At 42.2% G+C, this 24,029-nt stretch overlaps 2 protein-coding genes across 3 annotated transcripts in view; one reads left to right on the forward strand and one right to left on the reverse strand.

Annotated features, from left to right (window-relative positions):
* ATXN7 (ataxin 7) overlaps positions 1 to 1,393 on the forward strand; it is a 133,521-nt gene extending 132,128 nt beyond the window's left edge. Inside the window, 1 exon segment of the mRNA XM_089919518.1 lies at positions 1,285 to 1,393. The gene's annotated coding sequence lies outside the window, so the exon portion shown is untranslated.
* A 722-nt stretch (positions 1,394 to 2,115) lies between these two features.
* Positions 2,116 to 23,443, reverse strand: PSMD6 (proteasome 26S subunit, non-ATPase 6). 2 transcript variants are annotated; one of them, XM_022572647.2, is made up of 8 exons: positions 23,213 to 23,443; positions 22,259 to 22,464; positions 19,321 to 19,466; positions 18,460 to 18,679; positions 18,244 to 18,352; positions 6,846 to 7,014; positions 2,469 to 2,546; positions 2,116 to 2,319 (listed from the first exon to the last, which is right to left on the reverse strand). In XM_022572647.2, exons 1-8 carry the CDS (start codon positions 23,355 to 23,357, stop codon positions 2,223 to 2,225), a joined length of 1,170 nt encoding a protein of 389 aa, XP_022428355.2. In that variant the 5' UTR covers positions 23,358 to 23,443; the 3' UTR covers positions 2,116 to 2,222. The 2 variants fall into 2 exon arrangements, with proteins under 2 accessions (XP_022428355.2, XP_089775645.1); XM_089919519.1 differs by lacking the exon at positions 23,213 to 23,443 and having other exon boundaries at positions 22,259 to 22,986.
* Positions 23,444 to 24,029: the final 586 nt, after the last annotated feature.

Consider the following 24,029-nt stretch of genomic DNA (forward strand, 5'->3'; position numbering starts at 1 on the left):
CATTCTATGTAGTCTTACTACGTAACCAACGTAAGTGAAAAACATCAATGAGGTGGTCAAATACAAAAAAATTCTCAGTTTTTCCCATAAAACATGGCTTCGATGGCCCAATTTATTAATTTTATGTGACAGCTTTCGGCCAACACTCATGGTAATTAATGTGCATGTGTTATAGTTTGTAATGTTTTCATATAAATGAATCTCATAATAAAGCCTGGTTTTCTCCTCCAGGAAGTAATTTCTCCCAGCATCAGAGAGCCAGCACAAGGAGAGCTGGGATCAGAATTTGGTTTTCCAGCTGCAGTGTCCAGTGCTCATTTCTGCTATACCATATGGCCATGTTAAAAAGAAATGTGTTAGGTTCCAATTTTATTTTCACTTCCAAACTGATACTCTGAAGCTAACACAGAGACTCTGATTTTGTATTAAAAAATACAGATGCATAGGACTAAATATAGAGAATATTCATCAAAATATTAATAGGCGTTATTACCTCTGCAGGGTAGAATGACAAGGCAAGTCCACTTTAGCATCCTGAATTTCTTTTGCAATGAGCATATTCTTTTTTTTTTTTTTTTTTTTTGCGGTACGCGGGCCTCTCACTGCTGCGGCCTCTCCCGTTGCGGAGCACAGGCTCCGGGCGCGCAGGCTCAGCGGCCATGGCTCACGGGCCCAGCCGCTCCGCGGCACGTGGGATCTTCCCAGACCGGGGCACGAACCCGTGTCCCCTGCATCGGCAGGCGGACTCTCAACCACTGCGCCACCAGGGAAGCCCCCATATTACCAATTTCTTCAAGAAATTACAGTGATCATTGTTAATAAGGTTTTATAAATAAGCATTTTTAGAAATCCATCCCGCATTTTAAGAGTCCACAGCACCTGCAGGAAGCTCCTGTCAGAGCACAGCTCTGGTCCCTGCTTCCTTGGCAAACAGTCAGTGGCCCCTCTTTCAGTACAGTACTGACGGCTGCCACTGTCTTGACTTTGAAGGCAGTGCTTCTAATACTTTGCCATTAAGTATATCATTTGCAAGAGGGCTTTGCTTTCCCAACCTGTTATTACTCGTAGTTTTACTCAAGTTTTTAATGAAGAATGAATGTTTGTTTCAAGTTATTTTCAACAGATTATCCACTGAGATCATGTGTTTTCTCCTCTAATATGTTAATGAATCATTCCCAACAGCAATGTAAACATGCTCTCTTAAAAAAAATGAATCAAAACCTCATACTTCTTTCCCCTTCCTTTTTACAGTAAAAGCCATCTCCCATTCTCTTTTTAACTCAGCTCTACCAAAACTGCTCGTCAAGGTCACCATTTAGCAAGCCTGGGATCCTCTCTCTCAGCAAATCCGGCTGCCTCTACAGTTTATTCCACCACTCCCCAGCGTCCCTGCAGCTCAGGGCCATGGTGACACTTAAAAGGTAGGTCAAATTGGGCCATTCCTCTGCTGAAAACCTCCAGCGACTTTCTTCCCTCGATAATTGCTCTCGTGGTCTCTCTCTCCTTTTTCTGTAAGTATCACGGTACTAGAGAGGCCTTCTATGACACCCTATAGCAGAGAGCTCTCATGCCCTATTAATCACCTTTATCTGGTTTTGTATTTCTTTCTTCCTAGCACTTCTCCCCCTCTGACTCACTAAGTTTATAATTGGGATATAGCTAAAATCTGCAGTGAGACTGGCTTTGGCGGCAGATTCTAGAATCTAGCGTTATGGTAGCCTCAAAAAAGAAGGAGTAACTTCCTATCTTCTGTAGATACTTGTTTCTGAGGGAAAGCTTACGATACACTGCATTTCTCGCCTGTCTTCTATGTACGAAGCACTGTGTGTTTAATCATACAGCATCTTCTCTTCTTCGTAAAATTCAGAAGGCAAGAGATGACATGCATGATCCCCTATTTTACGTAAAATTCAGAAGGCTTAAAGGTAAGAGATGACATGCATGATCCCCTATTTTACTGAAGAGGCAGAGTCAGGATTAGAACTCAAGTAAAGGCCTGTAGTCTCTGTAACCATTTACCGTAAACCAGAGCTGTTCAAATGATGCAAATGTGACATTATTTATTTGAACATTACTGGACCCCATTCTTAAAGAGAGAGGTCAAAAAAAGTAAACTGAAAGAAACCATGCAGTATTTATTTTATACAGTTCAACTGGGCACAAAGTAAAGTAAGCACCTCTACAGGAAATCCTTGGTGTATGAGGTTGTTTTTTTTTTCCCCTTACATATTAATTACTCTGGATAGTTTCTGAACTCTGTTTAATAGCAGGTCTCCTTTCTTGATAGTTTCTTGGTACTGCCAGTTCTTGCTATCAGGTCTATAAATAAATCGAAGAAAAAATGAATTATTTACCAGTCACATTACTCCATAACAATAGTCGACCTACTTTAAAAAGAAGGCACTCTTCTTTTAAGAGTGCCCTTTATTTTGTGCAGTATTACAAATGATACACAAACTTAAGAGTACCTGTTCGTTTCCACTATTTCATTCACTTTATCTATTTTGCAGTGTAGCCTCCCAGCAGCAATAAATCTGGAGAGTTCCCTAATTGAGGGAGAAGGGGAAAAAAAGCCTTTAGCATTAGCCTTATAGAGAATTCTTAGAAAAATATAAATAAACACATGATTTGTCTTTCAAGGTAACATTTTGATGCGCAGTAGTTGAGAAGATGGTCTCCAGTGTATTCTTATCTACCAGCATTAACGTGACCCTACAAGTGCCTATTCCTACGAAGCGTAGGTGGTCAAAGAATGAAGCCATTCACAAGTACAGAAGTGCTCAGGAAAAAACCTGAAGGGGTTAGAAAAATTAAATAAACATAAGGAGGAAAATAATGCGCTTTACTGGGGCGGGGTAACCTGACGAAACCGTCCAGTTTCCTTCTACTTAACCTTTCCGGAGCAGGGAACTCGAAGGATTTTCAAAATCCTTCAGAGCACAGAGGGAAGGAAAGCTTTCCTAGGAATGTGAAAAAAGGCATTTGTGAGTATATCCCGTCACAACCCAAACTCCCCTAATTTAAGACAGTTACTTAAACAACAGTCAGTCACACACCCAGCTCCACAGCAGCATCAGCAGTGAAGCCCTCTATCCAGGTCTATGTACCACCATATGACACAGAGAAGAAAGAAAATGCTCAGAAATGCACTAGACTTTCCAATGCTGCCAAAGAGAATCAACAGAAAGCTGACTCCTTTAAGATAATCCATTTATAGTAGAATAATTAGGGGGAGTCTTCCTAATTAAGAAAAATCTGATTCCAAATAAAAATTATGTCACAGACACTAAAACATCTTGATCCTAGCACATAAACACCAACAGGAAAGGAACTCCAAATCTTAAGAACCAAATCTCGAACGGAAGTGCCATTTCAAGTCAGTGGGGAAAGGTTGGCTTATGGAATGGTGTTGAGGCAGCCTAATTATCACAAATCCCAGAAACCATGTAAGGAGAAAACGATAAACTCGATTATGTAAAGAGAATTTCTACATAGCAAAACACTACCAAAATCAAGTCCAAAACCAAATGAAAATGTGGCTAAAAGATGTTTGCAGTATGTCGTTGCCACTGGTCAGTCAGTGGTGAAAGCCCCTGAAAGCCCCGCTATTCCTTTTCAGTAAGGAAACGTGCAATTTTGGAAAATCTGGTGATGGGCTTGAAAGATGGGGAAGTTATGCTATTGAAGATTTTAAGCTAGAGGTTATCTTAAAACTAGCGAGAACTACGTGTAACAATGTTTATAGAGCATGCTGTATTGCTATACTCGTTAAAAATTCAACTGTTGGTTTTTGAGTTATGTTACTGAGTGGCTTCAGGTAAAAATCTAAAAATTAAAAGAGATCAGCACTGTTTCTAAACTCACTTGTGTTCATTTTCCAGCAGTGTACATAGTTGCATCTCCAGAGTGCAGCTGCAAAACCCGCTGGCAGTGAAGTACACAGAGAATACTACCCAACCAGATACAACCAGCCTTGTGAGTCCTACCCAGATCCAAAGACCAGCAGGGGAAACCTCTAAAGAATCATCTTGATGTTATGTTATGATTCAGGAGAACAGCGCTAGACTTGACGTACAAGCAAACTCTAACTCAAGATTGCCCTCTGCTGAGGTAAGACCTCCCAGTCAACTGCTGACACCCAGGCTGACAATTCCACTGCTTCTTCCCATGCCCACCATCACCAGACTAGTTCAGCCCTTCATTTACTACCCCAATGCCCCCCCCACACACACCCTGCCCCACCCCACGACGAGACTCTAAACAACTTTACAACATCCCCTCAGATCCACAACATCCCTTCAGATCCAACCTAGTATCTTCCTCCCATGCTTTGCTCTGGACCTCCCTGTGCCCATCGCCACACGTTCCTTCCCGTGCACCTAGGCTGCTGGTTTCTCAACCATGCTCCTTAAATCTATCTCTGCTATTTCCTCCATCTGGAATGTCCTTTTCCCCACCACTTCCTATAAAAATCCTAAATACGCAATGACAACCAGTCTCAATGCCCACGGGAAGCCATCTGTGGTGTGCCCATTTCGGTGGCACTTCGATCACATATTCTGACTCCTACTTATGCTCACTCTGAACTATGTACACTAAGAGTAAGCAGAGTCTCCTTTCTGGTTACAACACCGAAGTTTAACTACTAATGCCCTAAATCCGTGTTCAAGTCCCATTCCCTAGGTGACGCTTTTGTCGCCTCCCCGTGTGTGCTAATCAATCAAACATATCCCAAGATGACTCCTCTTCCCCAAACAAACCACCTACCAACAAAATGGGAGAATACAGCCCATGGGTATGGTTTCTAACCTTACATATGTCAACAGAAGGCCCGGTTTATTCAAATAATGGCCTGGTCCCCTTCTCCGACAATATCTTATCAAGTCTAAGGAAGTGGAAGTACACTCCTCGTTCAATCGTCCAAAATCATTTTAGGAGGGAAGGAAACAATCTGTGAAACCCAGGCGTGAATCAGATATTTCAAACAAGGCCTTTCTGGTAACAACAACTGCAGCTCGGTATGTACTTGACAACCTCTGCCTCTAAAGCTGGTCTGAGACCATGAAGGGAACAATTAATACCACCAGAAATCCACATACCATCAATTCAGATGCCATTGTAATGACTTGCAGAACACTGCAGTGTGTCTGTCTAACTGGTTCCCCTGCTTCCGTGCATCTTATCCACAGCTTCAACTGAGCCTCGCACTGCTCCCAACCAGCGGACACGGCTTTACCACCACCACAGCACAGTTAAGAAACTAAAGGCTAGGAAGCCAGACCAGCCCCTGCTTTTTGCCCACCACAGGAAGCCACTCCTTACACTGTCGCATGAGAATCACGTTTATAACACTGCTCTTGGGCAGTGGTTACCAATTTCACACACGAGTTCAGAAGTACGAGTTCAATTCAGAAGTGAAACAAAACCAAACCAACTGAGGGAACGCAGCCTTCTATTTTGGTATGGATAGGATAACCAACAAAAACCACTATCACTGCCTCTTTTTCTTTCACAAAAGAGAAGGAGGAAATTTCTGGCTCCATAGTTTGGGTACGGTTAAGATCTGTGCATTTTACTGAACGTAAAGATTACTCAAAACCAACCCGCCCACCCATAAACAAACACTGCTATGCATGCTAAGGTGACTGGGGGTGAAACGCACTGGTGTCTTGACACTTCCTTTCAAGCGGCTAAAAATCAGATGGAAGGTGATAAAACAAATGTAACAAAATGTTAATAAATTACAGAATCAAGGATCTATGGGAATTTACAGTGTAACTCTTTACAATGTTCGGCATGTTTGAAATTTTTTGTAATAAAATATTAGAAAAAACCCAAAATGGCTAAAAAGAGTGTGGTCTTTTAAAATGAAATGCAGCTTCATTAAAAAGTGCGTTTTTCACCGTGAGCCACTGCAAACTACATCTTCAAAGTTAAAAGGCTGATGTTTGGGAACCACTTATATATCTAGATACCACCTGGACAGCTCACGTTCTGAACGTCTACGTCTCCCCAACTCTACATCCACTACCCTGCGTCCAAGACACGGGGACACTTCCTCCATGAGCTGGTGAACAGGCCACCTGGTCCCCCATGCAGTGTGTGTGAAGACAGCATGGAACCGTGGTACCCACCGGAGGCTGCTCCAGTGGCTCCCCACAGCGCCTGGATTAAAACCCAAGTTCCCCACCAGGCCCTACACGACCGTACACTGCCTGACTCTCGCACAGCTACCCCCCTACCCCCACTACTATGCTGCAGCTATGCATCTTTCTGTGCCACTGTATTATCTCTGTAGACTCACTTCTACCTGAAATGACTTACACGTTTATTTGCTTACTTGCCAACTCTCCCCATAACTAGAATGAAACTCCATGAAGACAGAGACCTGAAACAATGCCAACCCATTCAGTTAAGGCTTTAGTACATATTTGATGAATCTCATTCAAGCGCTGGAAGTTCCATTTTTAACAACCAGTTTGCCCAGAATTGCAGTAGCAACCAAAAAATTGAAGGCATTAGCAGAGGAAATAGCTCTCTATCTATCTTATACTTCACACTAGGTCCTAAGAGTCACTACTGTAGTAGCAGTGTGGCTCACAAAGACGTAACAGAGACGACTTCTGCTCCAGTTATTATTAAAAGTAGACTTCTGTCCCATCTTTGCTACTACAGTAGAAACACATGAAAGCAGAGATAACAGATATGATTGTTTTGATATTGAAAGGAAAATTCTTAGATCTTGTTTTTATAATTGGGGGAAGCAATGTAAATGGAGAAAATATACAAGTTCACACATGCAAAGGTAAGTGTAAAAAATAAACTGACATGTTACTTAAACTTACTGATCAATGAACTCCACACCAACACCAAAGGCTTCTGCCATATAGCCCAGGGTTAATGACCTGTATGACTCGAGCAGCTGGCTGTACGCGTGAATCCGCATCTCTCTCACGTAGTATCGATAATGAGGAGCAAAAAGCCAGTCCTTTTTCATTTCCTGTTCCACAACAGCTGCAATGAATAACATGACAAATTATAAGGACCTCCCTTTGGATAAACCGATTAAACTGGACGATGGATTTATAACATGATAGAAATTAACAGCCTTTATCTGTAAAGTGTATACAGAGTATTAATGAGCAATCCACACACACAAGTGCAAATTATTTTACTGAATATCTACTACTATCTATCACTGTTCTAAATAATGAGGACACAGTAGGAGACCAAAAGACAAGATCTCTGCTGCCACAGCAACTAAATTTTCAAAGAGAAGAGATACATAAATGAACAAATAAAGAAGGTACTCTCTGAAAAGAACGAGTTCTGTAAGGAAAATAAAACTGATGTGATAGTGAACAGGAGGGCTTCCATGGGATTGGAGTCGACAGGAGAAGACTTCTCTGAGGAACCTGCCCTGCAGAGAGCAGGAGGCTTAGAGCAACACAAAGAACGCAAAGATCCAAGGCAGGAAGAGCCTGGCTAAGCCCAAGAGCAAAAAGGAGAGCAGGTTCAGAACGTAGCAGGAGGACAGCTACAAGGATACAGAAGGTAAGCAAGACAAAAGATTCAAGAATACACTTATGTTTCTGGCTTGAACAAGACAAAAATCCCTGGAGAAGGAGAATTTTTCTTTTTTTTTTGAGTTGCTTTGTGTGTGTGTGTGTGTGTGTGTGTGTGTGTGTGGTGGTGGGGGGGGGAGGGGGGGAGGGAAGGATTCAAACATTACACTTCAGCAGGGTTGAGGTGGATTCCCCTGTCGGACACCCAAGTCAAAGATCCCAAGGCTTGGGTCTGATGCTCACTGGCAAGTGTGGGGCTGGAGACATGAATCTGGAAATCACTGCCATCCATATGTATTTGATGACAGAATTATAGAGATAAGGGCAATGACCAAGCCTGGGCCAGTCAGTCACTGAGAGGCCTAACAAAGGATGAGGCAGTAGGTCCAGAGAAAATACATTATTTCAATACACTGAAGTTCTAAGGTCCTTAAAAAAGGATAACTGGCAGTTACAAGGAGTTCTGCCTGTTTGATCTGCCACTACATACACAGTGTCTGATGCCCGACAGCCACTTAAAAATACTGACTCAACCAGCTATTTCCAAAAGACATAAAGATACATTTTAAAGAAAAAGAAAAAAACCTACTTACAAAACTGCATGTAAAATACACCCACACGTTTAAAGGTGTTATGTGCTTATACGTCTGGATACAGATGCCCTTGGACAGACACCCTTGGAACGTGAAATCAGTAGTCGCCTCTAGAGAAACGACCTGGGCAATCAAAGGGAAGAGAAACTTTTCCTTCTTTCTATGATACAGTTTGAAAATTTTCCATGTATACAAAAAACTCTGGGGTTTTTTTTGGTGTGTTATTTTCTGATTTTTAAAGTACATATAATGAATAAAAGTTCTGGAAGGATATATAACAATCTTAAAATGTTTCTATTCCGGAAGAATTCTGTGTATGTGAACGTGTAAATGAATTTGGACCTAGGGCTGTCTCATCTCAGTTTATTTTTAGTTTTTGAAAACCAGCAGGTATTACCCAGAAAAGGATGCTATATTTTACCTTTCAAATAAAATATTTCATAGTACAAAGTCTATGTATATTTGGAGAAGCAAAAAGGCTTATTTATATATAAAACCAAATAAATGCTACATGCCTTAGTACATAAAAGGAGAGAGTAAATGATACAAATGATGACTGCTGTCAAAAAGATTTAACTATCTTCCTGTGTATTTTAAATACCTGGGAAATCATGAGCAGGCACCAGGCCCTGTCCCCACTGTCCCAGAAGTGTGCAAACAGCAGCCACCCATATGAGACCCGCCACAAGGCACCAAGTGCTAATTAACCCTGCTATACCTGCACACCCGTATCAAGTGGATAACAGCCAGCACACGCTGAGCAAAGAGGCAGCAAGCATCCAAACTAAAAGCCACCACTCGATTCCAGAGAAGAGGGCAGAGTAGAAGGACTTGAGCTCACCCACTCTCGCAAAAACACCAAAATCACGACCGCTGAACCACTGATAAAGAAGACTGGAACCTACCAACACAGATATTTCACACTCAATGAAAAGAAGAAGCCACAACAAGACGGCAGGAGGCGCACTGTTGTGACATAATCGAAACCCATTCCTGCCGGGCGAGTGACCCCCAAACTGGAAAATAAATATATCACAGAGGTTCTCCCACAAGAGTGAGAGTCCTGAGCCCCACATCAGGCTCCCCAGCCTGAGGGTCTGGCACTGGGAGGAGGAATCCCAAAAGCTTTGAAGGCCAGTGGGGCTTGAGTACAGGAGCGCCACAGGACAGGGGGGAACAGAGATGCTACTCTTGGAGGGCGCACACAAGGTCTCACGTACACTGGGACCCAGCACAAAGCAGCAACTCCACAGGAGCCAGGGCTAGACCTAACTGTGAGTCTTGGAGGGTCTCCTGGGGAGGCAGGGGCTGGCTGTGGCTCACACCAATCACTAGTCTCTGGGGGGAGGCCCCAGAGACTATTGATCAGCATGAGCTCTCCTGGAGGTCACCATTTTGGCATCAAGACCTGGCCCTACACAACAGCCTACAGGCTCCAGTGCTGGAAAGCCTCAGGTCAAACAACCAGCAGGATGGGAACACAGCCCCACCCATCAGCAGACCAGCTGCCTAAAGCCATAGTGAGCTCCCAGCCACCTATAAACACACCCCTTGACACTGCCCTGCCCACCACAGGGACGAGACCCACCAGTGAGCAGGCACCACTCCCTCGCACCAGGAAGCCTGCACAAGCCTCAGGACCAACCTCACCCACCAGAGGGCAGACACCAGAAGCAAGACGAGCTACGATCCTCCAGCCTGCAGAAAGGCGACCACAAACAGAAAAATCAGACAAAACGAGACAGCAATGTGTTTCAGATGAAGGAACAAGATAAAAATCCATAAGAACGACTAAATGAAGAGGAAGTAGACGACCTACCTGAAAAAGAATTTACATTGATGACAGTAAATATGATCCAAGATCTCAAAAAGAATGGAGGCACAGACCAAGAAGTTACAAGAGACGTTTAACAAAGAGAAGATTTAAAGAATAAACAGACGAACAACACAAAAACTGGAATGAAAAATAAACTAGAAAAGATCAGTAGCACAATAACTAAGGCAGAAGAACGAACGAGTAAGCTGGAAGACGGGATGGTGGAAATCCCTGCCACGGAACAGAATAAAGAATGAAAAGAAATGAGGACAGTCTCAGAGACCTCTGGGATAACACTAAATGCACCAACATTCACATTATAGGGGTGCCAGAAGAAAGAGAGAGAAAGGGCCTGAGAAAATATTTGAAGAGATTATGGCTGCAAACTTCCCTAACATGAGAAAGGAAACACTCACTCAAATCCAGGAAGCACAGAGAGGCCGATAACAAGATAAACCCAAGGAGGAACACTCCAAGACACATATTAAACAAAAAGTAAAGACAAAAGATATAAAAAGCAACAAGGGAACAGCAACAAATAACATACAAAGGAACCCCCATAAGATTATCAGCTGATTTTTCAGCAGAAACTGCAGGACAGAAGGGAGTGGCATGATATATTTAAAGTGATGAAAGGGAAGAACCTATAACCAAGAATACTCTACCCAGCAAGGCTCTAGTTCAGATTCGATGGAGAAATCAAAAGCTTTACAGACGAGCAAAAGCTAACAAGAGTTTAGAACCACCTTTACAACAAATCCTAAAAGAACTTCTCTAGGCGGAAAAGAAAAGGCCACAACTAGAATCAAGAATATTACAAATGGAGAAGCTCACTGGTAGAGGCAAATACAAAGTAACGGTAGGAAATCATCCACACGTATATATTATATCAAAACCCGCAACTGTGAGGAAAGTACACAGGCAGGATACTGGAAATGCATTTGAGATTAAGAGATCAGCAACTTAACACAATCCTGTACATATACAGACCGCCATATCAAAACCTCATGGGAATTACAAACCAAAAATCTACAATAGAGACACAAAAGAGAAAACGCAATCCAAACACATCACTGAAGACAGACATCAAATCACGAGAAGAGAACAAAAGAGGAAGGAAAGAAAAAAAGACCTTCAAAACCAAATCCAAAACAATTAACAAAATGGCAATAAAACATTCATATTGATGATTACCTTAAACGTAAATGGATTAAATGGTCCAACCAAAAGACACAGATTGGCTGAATGGATATAAAAACAAGACTCGTATACATGCTATCTACAAGAAATCCACTTCAGATCTAGGGACACATACAGACAAAGTGAGGGGATGGAAAAAAGGTATTCCATGCAAATGGAAATCAAAAGAAAGCTGGACTAGCAGTACTCATATCAGACAAAATAGACTTGAAAATAAAGACTTGCAGGAGACAAAGGACACTACATAATGATCAAGGGATCAATCCAAGAAGATGTGACAGTTGTAAATATATATGCACCGAACACAGGAGCACCTCAATATATAAGGCAAATGCTAACAGCCATAAAGGGAGAAATTGACAGTAAGACAATAATAGCAGGGGATTTTAACATCCCCCTTTCATCAATGGACAGATCATCCAGACAGAAAATCAATAAGGAAACACAGGCATTAAAGGACACATTAGACCAGATGGACTTAATTGATATTTACAGAGCATTCCATCCATCCGAAAGCAGCAGAACACTCATTCTTCTAAACATTCTCCAGGACAGATCACATCTTGGGCCACAAATTGAGCCTCAGTAAATTTAAGAAAAGTGAAATCGTATCAAGCCTCTTTTCCAACCACAGCACTATGAGATTAGAAATCAGTTACAGGAAAAAAACTGTAAAAAACACAAACACATGGAAGCTAAACAATATGTTACTAAACAACCAGTGGCTCACTGAAGAAATCAAAGAGGAAATCAGAAATTACCTAGAGACAAATGACAATGAAAACATGATGGGCCAAAACCTTGGGACACAGCAAAAGCAGTTCTAAGAAGGAAGTTTACAGCAATACATTCTTACTTCAGGAAACAAGAAAAATCTCAAATAAACAACCTAACCTTACACCTAAAGCAACCAGAGGAAGAACAACAAACAAAACCCAAAGTTAGTAGAAGGAAAGAAATCATAAAGATCAAAGCAGAAATAAATGAAATAGAGACAAAAAAACAATAGAAAGGGTCAATGAAACTAAAAGCTGGTTCTTTGAGAAGATAAACAAACTTGCTAAACCTGTAGCCAGACTCAACAAGAAAAAAAAGGGAGAGGACTCAAATCAATAAAATGAGAAACGAAAAAGGAGAAGTTACAAGGGATACCACAGAAATACAAAGGATCATAAGAGACTACTACAAACAACCATATGCCAATAAAATGGACAACCTGGAAGAAGTGGACACATTTTTAGAAAGAATGTGGACAAATTTTTCATGACTGAACCAGGAAGAAATAGAAAATATGAACACACCAATCACAAGTACTTAAATTGAAACAGTGATTAAAAAACTTCGAACAAACATAAGTCCTGGCTTCAGAGGTGAATTCTGTCAAACATTTAGAGAAGCATTAACACCTGTCTTTCTGAAACTCTTCCAAAAAATTGCAGAGGAAGAAACGCTCCCAAGGTCATTCTATGAGGCCACCCTCACCCTGACACAAAACCAAAGATACCACAAAAAAAAGAAAATTACAGGCCAGTATCACTGATGAACATAAACACAAAAATACTCGACAAAATACTAGCAAACCAATCCAACAATACACTAAAAGGATCTCACAGCATACTCAAGTGGGATTTATCCCAGGTATGCAAGGATTCTTCAATATCCACAACTCAATCAGTGTGATACACATTAACAAACTGAAGAATAAAAACCATATGATCATCTCAACAGATGCAGAAAAACCTTTTGACAAAATTCAACACCCATTTATGATAACAGCTCTCCAGAGTGGGAATTGAGGGAACTTACCTCAACATAATAAAGGCCATATATGACCAACCCACAGCTAACATCATTCTCAACAGTGAAAAGCTATAAGCGTTCCCTCTAAGATCAGCAACAAGGCAAGGATGGCCACTGTCACCACTTCTATTCAGCATAGTTTTGGAAGTCCTAGCCATGGCAATGAAAGAAAAAGAAAAGGAATCCAAACTGGAAAAGAAGTAAAACTGTCACCGTTGGCGATGACATGATACTATACATAGAAAATATGCTACCAGAAAACTACTAGAGCTCATCAATGAATTCAGTAAAGTTGCAGGATACAAAATTAATACACAGAAATCCTTTGCATTCCTATATACTAACAACAAAAGATCAGAAAGAAAAATTAAGGAAACAATCCCATTTTCCATCACATCAAAAAGAACAAAACACCTAGGAATAAACCTACCAAAGGAGACAAAAGACCTGTACTCTGAAAACTGTTAAGACCCTGAAGAAAGAAACTGAAGATGACACAAACAGATGGAAGGATATATACCATGTTCTTGGATTGGAAGAATCAATATTGTCAAAATGACTGTACTACCCAAGGCAATCTACAGATTCAGTGCAATCCCTATCAAATTACAAATGGCATTTTTCACAGAACTAGAACAAAAATTTTTTTTACTTTATATGGAGACACAAAAGACCCTGAGCAATCCTGAGAAACAAAAACGGAGCTGGAGGAATCAAACCCTCTGATTTCAAACTATGCTACAAAGCTACAGTCATCAAGACAATATGGTACTTGGCACAAAAACAGACATATAGATCAACAGAGCAGGATAGAAAGCTCAGAAATAAAAACTCAGGCACTTATGGTCAATTAATCTACAACAAAGAAGGCAAGAATATACAATGGAGAAAAAACAGTCTCTTCAATAAGTGGTGCCGGACAGCTACATGTAAAAGAAATTAGAACATTCTCTAACACCATACACAAAAATAAACCTGAAATGGATCAAAGACCTAAATGTAAGGCTGGACACTATAAAACTCTCAGAGGAAAGCATAGGCAAACCACTCTTTGACATAAATCACAGCAATATCTTTTTTGATCACCTCCTAGAGTAATGAAAATAAAAATAAGAATAAACAAATGGGGCCTAATTAAACTTAAAATCTTCTGTACAACAAAGGAAACCATAAACAGAAGGAAAAGACAACCCACAGAATGGGAGAAAATATTTGCAAATGAAGCAACCTACGAGGGATTAATCTCCAAAGTACACAAACAGCTCACACAGCTCTATGTCAAAAACAAACAAACAAACAATGCAGTCAAAAAATGGGCAGGGCTTCCCTGGTGGTGCAGTGGTTAAGAATCCGCCTGCCAATGCAGGGGGCATGGGTTCGAGCCCTGGCCCAGGAAGATTCCACATGCCATGGAGCAACTAAGTCTGTGCACTATAACTGCTGAGCCTGTGCTCTAGAGCCTGCGGGCCACAACTACTGAGCCCATGTGCCTAGAGCCTGTGCTCCTCAACAACAGAAGCCACCGCAATGAGAAGCCTGCTCGCCGCAATCAGAGGAAAGCCCACACGCAGCAACAAAGACCCACTGCAGCCAAAAAAATTAAAATAAAAATGAGCAGAAGATCTAAATCAACATTTCTCCAAAGAAGACATACAGATGGCCAAAAAGCACATGAAAAGATGCTCAACATCAGTAATTATCAGAAAAGTGCAAAGCAAAACTACAATGAGGTATCACCTCACAAGGGTCAGAATGGCCATCATCAAAATGTCTACAAACAATAAATGCTGGAGAGGGTGTGGAGAAAAGGGAACCCTCCTACACTGTTGGTGGGAATGTAAATTGGTGCAACCACTATGGAGAACAATATGGAGGATCTTTTAAAAACTAAGTATAGAACTACGATATGATCCAGCAATCCCACTCCTGGGCATATATCCAGAGAAAACCATAATCCGAAAAGTTACATGCAACCCAATGTTCACTGCAGCACTATTTAAAACAGCTAACACATGGAAGCAACCTAAATGTCCACTGACAAAGGAATGGATAATGAAGGTGTGGTACACATATACAGTGGAGTATTACTCAGCCACAAAAAAAGAATGAGATAATACCATCTGCAGCAGCACGGATGGACCTACAGATTATCATACTAAGTGAAATAAGTCAGACAGAGAAACATAAATATATGGTTGATACGTGGTATCATACGTGGTATCTAATTTAAAAAAAAAGATACAGGGCTTCCCTGGTGGCGCAGTGGTTGAGAGTCCGCCTGCTGATGCAGGGGACACGGGTTCGTGCCCCGGTCCGGGAAGATCCCACATGCCGCGGAGCGGCTGGGCCCGGTGAGCCATGGCCGCTGAGCCTGCGCGTCCGGAGCCTGTGCTCCGCAACGGGAGAGGCCACAACAGTGAGAGGCCCGTGTACCGCAAAAAAAAAAAAAAAGATACAAGTGAACTTACTTACAAGACAGAAACAGACTTACAGATATCAAAAATAAACTTACGGTTACCAAAGGGGAAACGGGAGGGGGAGGGATAAATCAGGAGCTCGGGTTGAACATACACACACTACTATATATAAGATAGATAACCAACAAAGACCTACTGTATAGCACAGGGAACTCTACTTAATATTCTGTGATAACCTATATGAGAAAAGAATCTAAAAAAGAATGAATATATGTGTATGTATAACTGAATCACTTTCCTGTACACCTGAAACTGACACACTGTAAATCAACTATACTCCAATGAAATTAAAATATTTTTTAAAAATAAAAATAAAAAACTATCTGGGAAATGAGTAAATTTTAAAAGGTTGCCAGTAGGGATGGGGAAGATGGGAAGGTTACCTTAACCATTCAAAAGTTTCCAAAAGCCATCAATTTCATCACACTAGGATAGCACTTCCCCCCATTTTTCTCTTAAATTACAGTTACACAGAGCACTCAATAACGTACGGGCACTGTGCTGGTGTCAAGATCACTACAAAGGAAAAAAGCGTAAGGTCTACTCTTAATTATCCCAAGTAGCAGTAGAGAAAAACTCTAAAAAAGAATCACAAAATAATTTGCTGTTTAAAAAATGGGGCAGGGAATTCCCTAGCGGCCCAGTGGTTAGGACTCTGCACTTTCACTGCCAAGGGTGTGGGTTCAATCCCTGGTTGGGGAACTAAGATCCTGAAAGCCACGCGGTGTGGCCAAAAAATAAAGATTAAAAAAAAAAATAAGTAAGTAAAAATAGGTCATTTGACCAATAAGCACATGACAAAATATGCAGCATCACTAGTCATCAGAGAAATACAAATCAGAACCGTAAGATACCACTTCACACCCACTAAGATGCCTATGATCAAAAAGACACACGGGGGCTTCCCTGGTGGCGCAGTGGTTGAGAGTCCGCCTGCTGATGCAGGGAACACGGGTTCGTGCCCTGGTCTGGGAAGATTCCACATGCCGCGGAGCGGCTGGGCCTGTGAGCCGTGGCCGCTGGGCCTGCGCGTCCGGAGCCTGTGCTCCGCAACGGGAGAGGCCTACAACAGTGAGAGGCCCGTGTACCGCAAAAAAAAAAAACACAAAAAGACACACGATAACCAGTATTAGATGTGGGGAAACTGGAACTCTCACACACTGCTGGTGGGAATGTAAAATTGCGTAGCTGCTTTGGAGAACAGTTCAGCAGCTTCTCAAAAAGTTAATCAAAGAGTTACCATATGACACACCAATTCCATTACTAGGTATATCCCCAGGAGAAACTAGACATTGTGTCCACACAAAAACTTGTACATAAACATTCATTACAGCGTCATTTATAATGTATCCGTCATCTGATGAACGGATAAATAAAATGTCGTATATCCATGCAATGGTGTTATCATTCAGCTCTAAACTGAATGAAGCACTGATATGTGCTACAGCATGGATGACAGTAAAAGCATTATGCTGGGCAAAAGCAGCTAGGCACAAGAGGCCACATATTGTGTAATTCCATTCATATGCAATGTCCAGAATAAGCAAATCCATGGAGACAGAAAGACTAGGGGCTGGAACCAGGAACGGGAAGTGACTGCTAATGGGTACAGAACATCTTTTGGGGTGATGAAGATGTTCTGGAATTACTGGTGTGGCTGCACACCTTGTCAATATACTAAAACCACTGAAATTACATACTTTAAAATACTGAATTTTATAGTGATTGACATCTCAATAAAAAAAGAGGATGGGGCATAAAATAAGACTAGGAATGCAGAGAAGGGATTTTTAAAATTTTTGGACTGAAGGAAGAAGGGAAAAGCGCCACATTTGAGCAGAATAATGACGAGATCCACACGCAGAAAAAAGGGAGAAGGGCGATTCTGCAGTACAACCTTGGGTGCAAACCCACCCATCGTGCACATATGGGAAGACAGGGCCATGCAGGTCATTCACACTTGAGGAGCCCTGTTCCCACGCTGCATGACGGGAGTAGTATGAATTCCCATAAAGCAGCCTAACTTCATGCAGAAAGCACTCCATAAACACTGGGCCAAAACCTACTCCAAACACAGAAGACCATCATTTGGAGTCCTCCTAACCCATGTTTTGTAAATTCTACCTACTTATTAACCAAATACTTCCTGAAACTTGCAGCACAAACAAGAGAATTATCAATGCCAAGTTATTTAAGTTTTAGGAAAATCATCTGGGAAGGACCCCTGGGTTGAACACCACAAGCACTTTCAACAGATTTTCTCAACCAACATCCCTTGAAAATGATTTGCAAATCGGCACAAAGATTTAGCTGTTGCATAAATAACCCATTGTTGAATTCAACTCAATTAACATCAACTCAATCAAACGGAGATTCAAGATCTCAATTCTAAAACTCAGTACTTCGAACCATTTGCTCACTTTCTGCCTTACATCCCAGTAAGACTCTAAAGCAGGGGTCAGGCAAACTTCCTCGGCAAAGGGCCAGATGGTTGATATTTTTAGCCGCTGAGAGCCATAGAGCTGTCATGTAGTTTTCTTTGTCCTGTTTTCTTAAACGATCCTTAAAAAATGTAAACATCAGTCTTACCTCCTGGACCACACAAAAGCACTTGATCAAAGTCTGCTAACCCCCCTATAAACAAGATGGGCAAACGATTAGCTGTACTGACCAAAGACCTACAGCTGTCTGCACACTATATTTTTCATATATGTGAAAAATCATCTTAGGTTATCTGCAAACAGGGTCAGGAATAAGATGAAGACAGTCAAAACGAGCAACTCTATCCTTACCTAATGACTGGAAGAAAGCTGAGTAACGGCATTCATAGAGTGAAAACAGGTACTGCCGAACTGCCGGAAGACTGTGCAACACTTCCAGAATCTCTGCTCCTTTAATTACCTAGAAAATTTTTTTAAAAATAAATATGTGCTTTAATGATTTTTGTGTATTTAAGGTGTAGTTTCGTGTATTCAAGGGGCATTCTTTAAATATGATCCAGTCATTACCTTTTCCCTGAGATCTGGTCTTTCTAAAGCAATCATGCTGACATAGACAGTGTAAGTCACAAAGGTTTTATAATCCATGAGTTCATAGGATGTAAATGTTGAAACAGTGTCAAGGAAGAGTTCAGCTGCCTGTTTGAAATCACGAATAGCCACACAATAAAGACCTTGATATACTTTTAGGCGGTTTCTCCGGTCCCAGTCTCCTCCTTCCTCTATCAAGCTATAAAATACAAAACAGTAAGGTGATGATCTGAAAATAAACAGTGCCACTTTTTACAAGTTTTGTGTTATTATGAAAGAGAAAACAGCTTTTAACAACTTAAACCAAAAAGAAAAATTTAAGGAGAACATTTCTGTAAGTAAGAACATTAATTATTTGACCAAATTTACCAGTTGGAAACAAAAGAAAATAGGTAAATTTCTTACATCAATTTCTTATCTGTAGCATCATAATTTAGAGGGAATAAATCCCCACTGCTAAAACGCACCTTCTGGGGACTTCCCTGGTGGTCCAATGGTAAAGAATCCACCTTACAATGCAAGAGACGCGGGTTCCATCCCTGGTCAGGGAACTGAGATCCCACATGCCGTGTGGCAACTAAGCCCGCGCGCCGCAACTACTGAGCTCGCGCGCCTCAACTAGAGAGCCCATGCGCCCTGGAGCCTGCACACCACAGCTAGAGAAGAGAAAACCCGCATGCCACAACTAGAGAGAAGCCCACACACCACAACAAAGAGCCAGCACGCCACAACAGAAAGGTCCTGCGTGCTTCAACAAAGATCCCGTGGCCGCAACTAAGACCCGACACAGCCAAAAAATAAATAAATAAAACACTAAAAAAATGAAAAAATAAAATTTACCTTCTGGCCTTTTCTGTGTTCCGTGTGATGAGGTCATTATCCATGTAAAATAAGCCAATTCTAAGGAGATAGAACACAATATCCAGTCGGTGACCCAGGGCCACGGTTTTGTCATATGTCTTGCGAAAGGCTGTCAGAGCACCCTCCTGTCAAGAGAACCAAGGCAACAGGTGAGAAAAGGTTAAAAGTTTCAAAAGCTAACAGCTCTCTAGGATTTTCTTAGCAAGGAGTTGGGGAAACATGTAGGAGTAGAGAGAGAACAGTATGGCCATGAGCTGATACTTGTTAAAGCCGGGGGATAATTGCATGGGGCTCCTTATACGATTCTCTCCACTTTTATAAAAAACACATCAACTGTGTCTAAGCATATACTTATATTCTAGAAAACAATGGAAGAAACACATTCATAATTTATTCACCATTATTTCAGTATTCTTCTTTGTTCTATATTTTTTCCTTTAACAATTACAATACACTACTGTAAAATTACTGTAAACTGTCAGTCTTATCACCTAAAGGGTAATAAATATTTTATCTTAATCACTGACTACCAGAACACAATTGAGTATTTAAATATACAATTCTATCTCAAATCATTGTGGAATAAAATGTTTTTATTGCTTTTTAAACATGAACATGTGGGACTTCCCTGGCAGTCCAGTGGTTAAGACACTGAGATTCCACTGCAGGGGATGCGGTTTGATCCCTGGTTGGGGAACTAAGATCCCACATGCCACGTGGCCTGGCCAAAAAACAGCAAGAAAAACTACCACCACCACCATCAGCAAAAAAAAAAAAAAACCCAAAACAAAACAAAAACAAACAACCCCCAAAAACAAAATCAAAAAAATGAACATGAATAAAATCATTTGTTTATACTTGGTACCTTTTAGTATGTGTCTGGCTTCGTTTTACGTAATTATTAGTTATGCCTCATACATTTCTAAAAAGAGACTGGCAAAACAGTAATGGGCACACCCAGTACTAAGATCTCGGTTTTTAAATACTATCCCCCAATAAAAGAAACCAGGGATCCTAGGAGAAATGGATGATTCCAGGTTTGCAGAGTGAAAATAACAGGTGAGCCTGTGACATCTTGTTATAAGGAAGACCAAGGAGATCATGTCAAAAGGACCAAGAAACCATCTTGAAGGAACCTGCACTAACAAACTTGTAACAAACTGAGCACCGGAAAGAATAATGACTGTAATCAATACACCACAGTGAATAATAAAAATCCACTAAGTCCATTATTTAGTAATAGTACACAAAATAAAATATTAAAGCAAGAAAGTAAACGGGAGGGAAAAAAGACAACTCTTCTTTTTAGAAGCATGCTGTTTAACAAATATGGAACATATTATTAGAACGTCACCGATTTACAACCCCCTGATGTTGATTCAAACATATCCTTGTTGAAATTCCTTAAGGCCTGAATCAAAAGCTTTAAATTTCTCATTCACGTGTAATAATTCATCCTCTTTAAAACCAAACCAAAGCAAACCACACGCAGCCTAGAAAGCCACACAAACTATTAGCTATTTTTAAACTGTTCTGTATTTTCCAACTTTTTACAATGACCAAAGCTGCTTTTTTTCCAAACCCTAAATTTATAATCAGAAGAAAAAAACTTGTTTTACATTTAAACTAAATAATAATAGCTCGCACCATTTAACATTTCAGCACTTTGCAGCAGGAACTAGTCTAAGCTCTTTGCTCCTAGGCACTATCATTATCCCTATTTAACAGATGAGAAAACTCATACAGAGGAGTAAATCATAATTACTGAAGTCAGAAATACAACCCAAGCAATCTTATCCAAGAGCTCACACTATTTAATTTTTTTATATTGACACCGTGTCATCCATTATGTAAATACTTCAGGGTGCACTGCTTAAAATTCGGACATTCAAAGCCCATCCTCTTAACCACTATTACAGAACCACTAAGTTAAAAAATTTAAAAGATCCAATGCTTGTGGGTATCCCTCTTGTGCCCTGATAGTGGAGTATAAATTAGGTTGGCTGCTGTGCAGGAGAACAGGCCACACATACTAAGATAAAAACTGTTCTTCGTCCCAGAGATTTCATCTCACAGAATACACCTTAGAGAAACATAAGCATATATACACAAAGAGGCGCACACACAGGCATGTTTACACAGCAGTGGCTTGTCCTAGCAGAAAGAGCTGAAAACAACACACATACCCAACCACTGAATAGCTAAGTAACTACAGCATAGCCGTACCATGGACTACTAGCTAGCAGTCAACCAGAATGAGCAAGATTTAGGCACATTAACACGGGAAGTCACTCAGATATAATGCTGAATGAAAAAGCAAACGGGACAACGTGAGTACACTACGATTCCACCGATGTAAAACAAACTTTTTAAACCAATACTACCTAATTTCTACAAGTACATACACATGCCTGGAAATGTACAATAAAAGAATTTAAAAGATCATCTGAGGAGATAGAGAATAAAGAAAAACCAAATAGAACTTCAGCATTAACTGTAATATTTTAGTTTCTTACAAGGAGACGATTACCTGTGTAAACAATAATTTTCAAAATGCACCAGAACCAATGCTTCCCAACCAGGATACGTTACAAAAGTGAACTACTGAGAATGATCCCAATTTTGTAAAAACAATAAATAAACAAACACCTCCGAACAGGCACTTTGTTTTATTGGCATAGAGAGAGAGGGGGAAGACTACACACCGGTGGCTGTCTGGGGGCAGGTGACAGAATGGGTGTACCAAGAAGACTACTAACTTTTTCTTTATTAACTTTTTGCACTGATTCACTAGTTCAGGCAAGCAGGTTACCTCTGCACTTGGTGGAAAAGGACGTTAGCTTTTAAAATGAGACATTACTAACCTTGCACAGTGCCCATTTCAGGCTCTACAGAGAGGGGAGGCCATCTCACTCACCTTGTCACCTATCCGGCAGAGGTACTCGGCCTTTGCCATCATCGCGTCTCGGATTTCGCTCTCGCCCAGATTCTTCTCCGCATCTTCCAGCTCCTCGTCCAGACGTTTCAACTCGTCTTCATTTGCCTTCTTCATTTTACTGAGCAGGTCCACGTCCATCTGCCACTCAAGGGATTTGCACAAGGCTTCGTAATAAGGAGCCATGTCTGAGAGCGAACAAGAGGGATGTGGCTTAGGAGTGAGGCCCCGTCCTGCCCTAACCTCAGTGTCTACCCACTCCTTCCTCGTACACGACTGCGAGGTCATCCACCAGTCGCCTACCTGCCAGGAGAAAGGAATGGGACAGAGCATGGTAAAGGGCTGGGCGGTCAGCATCAGGGCCAGGCCTGTCACCGCCGCCCTCTACTAGGGCCGGGGGGCGGACAACCTCGGTTAGCCTCTCGGCGGCTTCTGTTCCCACAGAGTCTTCCAACAAGGGAAAGGCTAAGCTTGTTTACACACACACACACACACACACTCAGACCCGTGCGTACAAGGGTACAGGGCCCGCTGCCATTCACTGCTAGGAAGGGCGAAAGGAACCGACCCAAGTTTCCCCTCCACCCGCAATGCTGAAGTCCCCGAGACCAGTCGCTAATGACAGTAAGTCATGTCTCTCTTCCGTGCCTGGCACGGGGCTCAATACCTCGGGATCCGCCCGCCCCCCGCCCCGAGGCTGGCCCCAGGGGGGGAGGCGCACAGAGATGCAAACCTCTGAGGGCAAAGCTGGAGGTCCCAGAAGGCGCCCCCGACAAAAGGAAAGCCCCGAGGGGCGCAAAGGCCAGGTCTGGTCTCGGGGACCCCGTAGCAGGGGCGCCCCGGGGTCGCGAGCCCCGCTGTGGAAAACCCCGCAGGCTCGGGAGCGCGGGGCCGCCCAGGCCTAGGCCGCTGACTCGGCTCTCGCGCCGGCCTCACTGTTATCGCGGACGGCTGCCATCAGCTCGTCGCGCACGGCCGCGTCCCCGCGGTGCTCCGGCAGGCTGAGCAGGAAGCGCAGCTGCGCGATGCGTAGGTCCGGATTCTTGGGCAGACCCTCCTCTTCCAGGTTCTCCAGCGGCATCGCGACGGCGAGGGTAGCGGCTCGGAACAAACGGCAACTCAGCCCGGTCCCGCGGCGGCGGCGGCGGCGGCGGAAGTGGAAGGAGTCCGCGACTGCGCCCGGAAGCCTCCAGCCCGGCTTCCGGTCCAGGGTCCCTCTCCGCCCATAGCGTCTCCTGCTGGACAGGCCCGGGAATGCCTCACCCATCCCGAATGCGGGCGCCCTCGTGTGGTCGCCGGTGGCTTTCCCTCGCTCTCAGCCACGAGAGTCCCAGAGTGGGTGGTGCCCAACTCCAAGGTTGGATTTCCCTCTCCCCACTGGTAACCATTAGTTTGTTCTCTATATCTGTGATGGCTTTTACTTTTATGTGCATCTCATTTGAATTCTCCCAGTATTAGGAAGTAGTACTATTAGCCCATCTTGTAGATAAGAAAAATGAAGCACAAAGAAGTTAGGGAATATGACCAGCCAAGGTTATGCAACAGCTACGCCTGAATAAAAACCTCTGTCTGCAGCTCGAAAGCTCATGTTCTTTCCGCTCTTCTCAGAAAACGGCTCCCAGAATTCCACACTCTTAATACCAAAGCACCATTACTTTGTTTACGCAGAATTTAAGTCGTTGCGTGCCTGTGTTTTCAGCCTCTCTTTGTTCATGTTGCTACAGAGTCTTCAGAACTGGTAATGGTTACAGGA

This window comes from Delphinapterus leucas, chromosome 10 (genome assembly GCF_059928025.1).
Source record: "Delphinapterus leucas isolate spDelLeu-1000000601 "Yukka" chromosome 10, BTC_Dleu_Yukka2, whole genome shotgun sequence".
Taxonomy (NCBI): Eukaryota; Metazoa; Chordata; class Mammalia; order Artiodactyla; family Monodontidae; genus Delphinapterus; species Delphinapterus leucas.

What these genes read in the sequence shown, in the direction of transcription:
- PSMD6 (XM_089919519.1), bottom strand. Translation starts at nt 22,633, where the DNA reads ATGCTGACCGCCCAGCCCTTTACCATGCTCTGTCCCATTCCTTTCTCC. An exon ending in TCTGCCGGATAGGTGACAAG is followed by an intron (nt 19,467 to 22,258) that starts GTGAGTGAGATG and finishes TTCTCTTGACAG; the next exon opens with GAGGGTGCTCTGACAGCCTT. An exon ending in GGTGTGGAGTTCATTGATCA is followed by an intron (nt 2,547 to 6,845) that starts GTAAGTTTAAGT and finishes TCCCTCAATTAG; the next exon opens with GGAACTCTCCAGATTTATTG.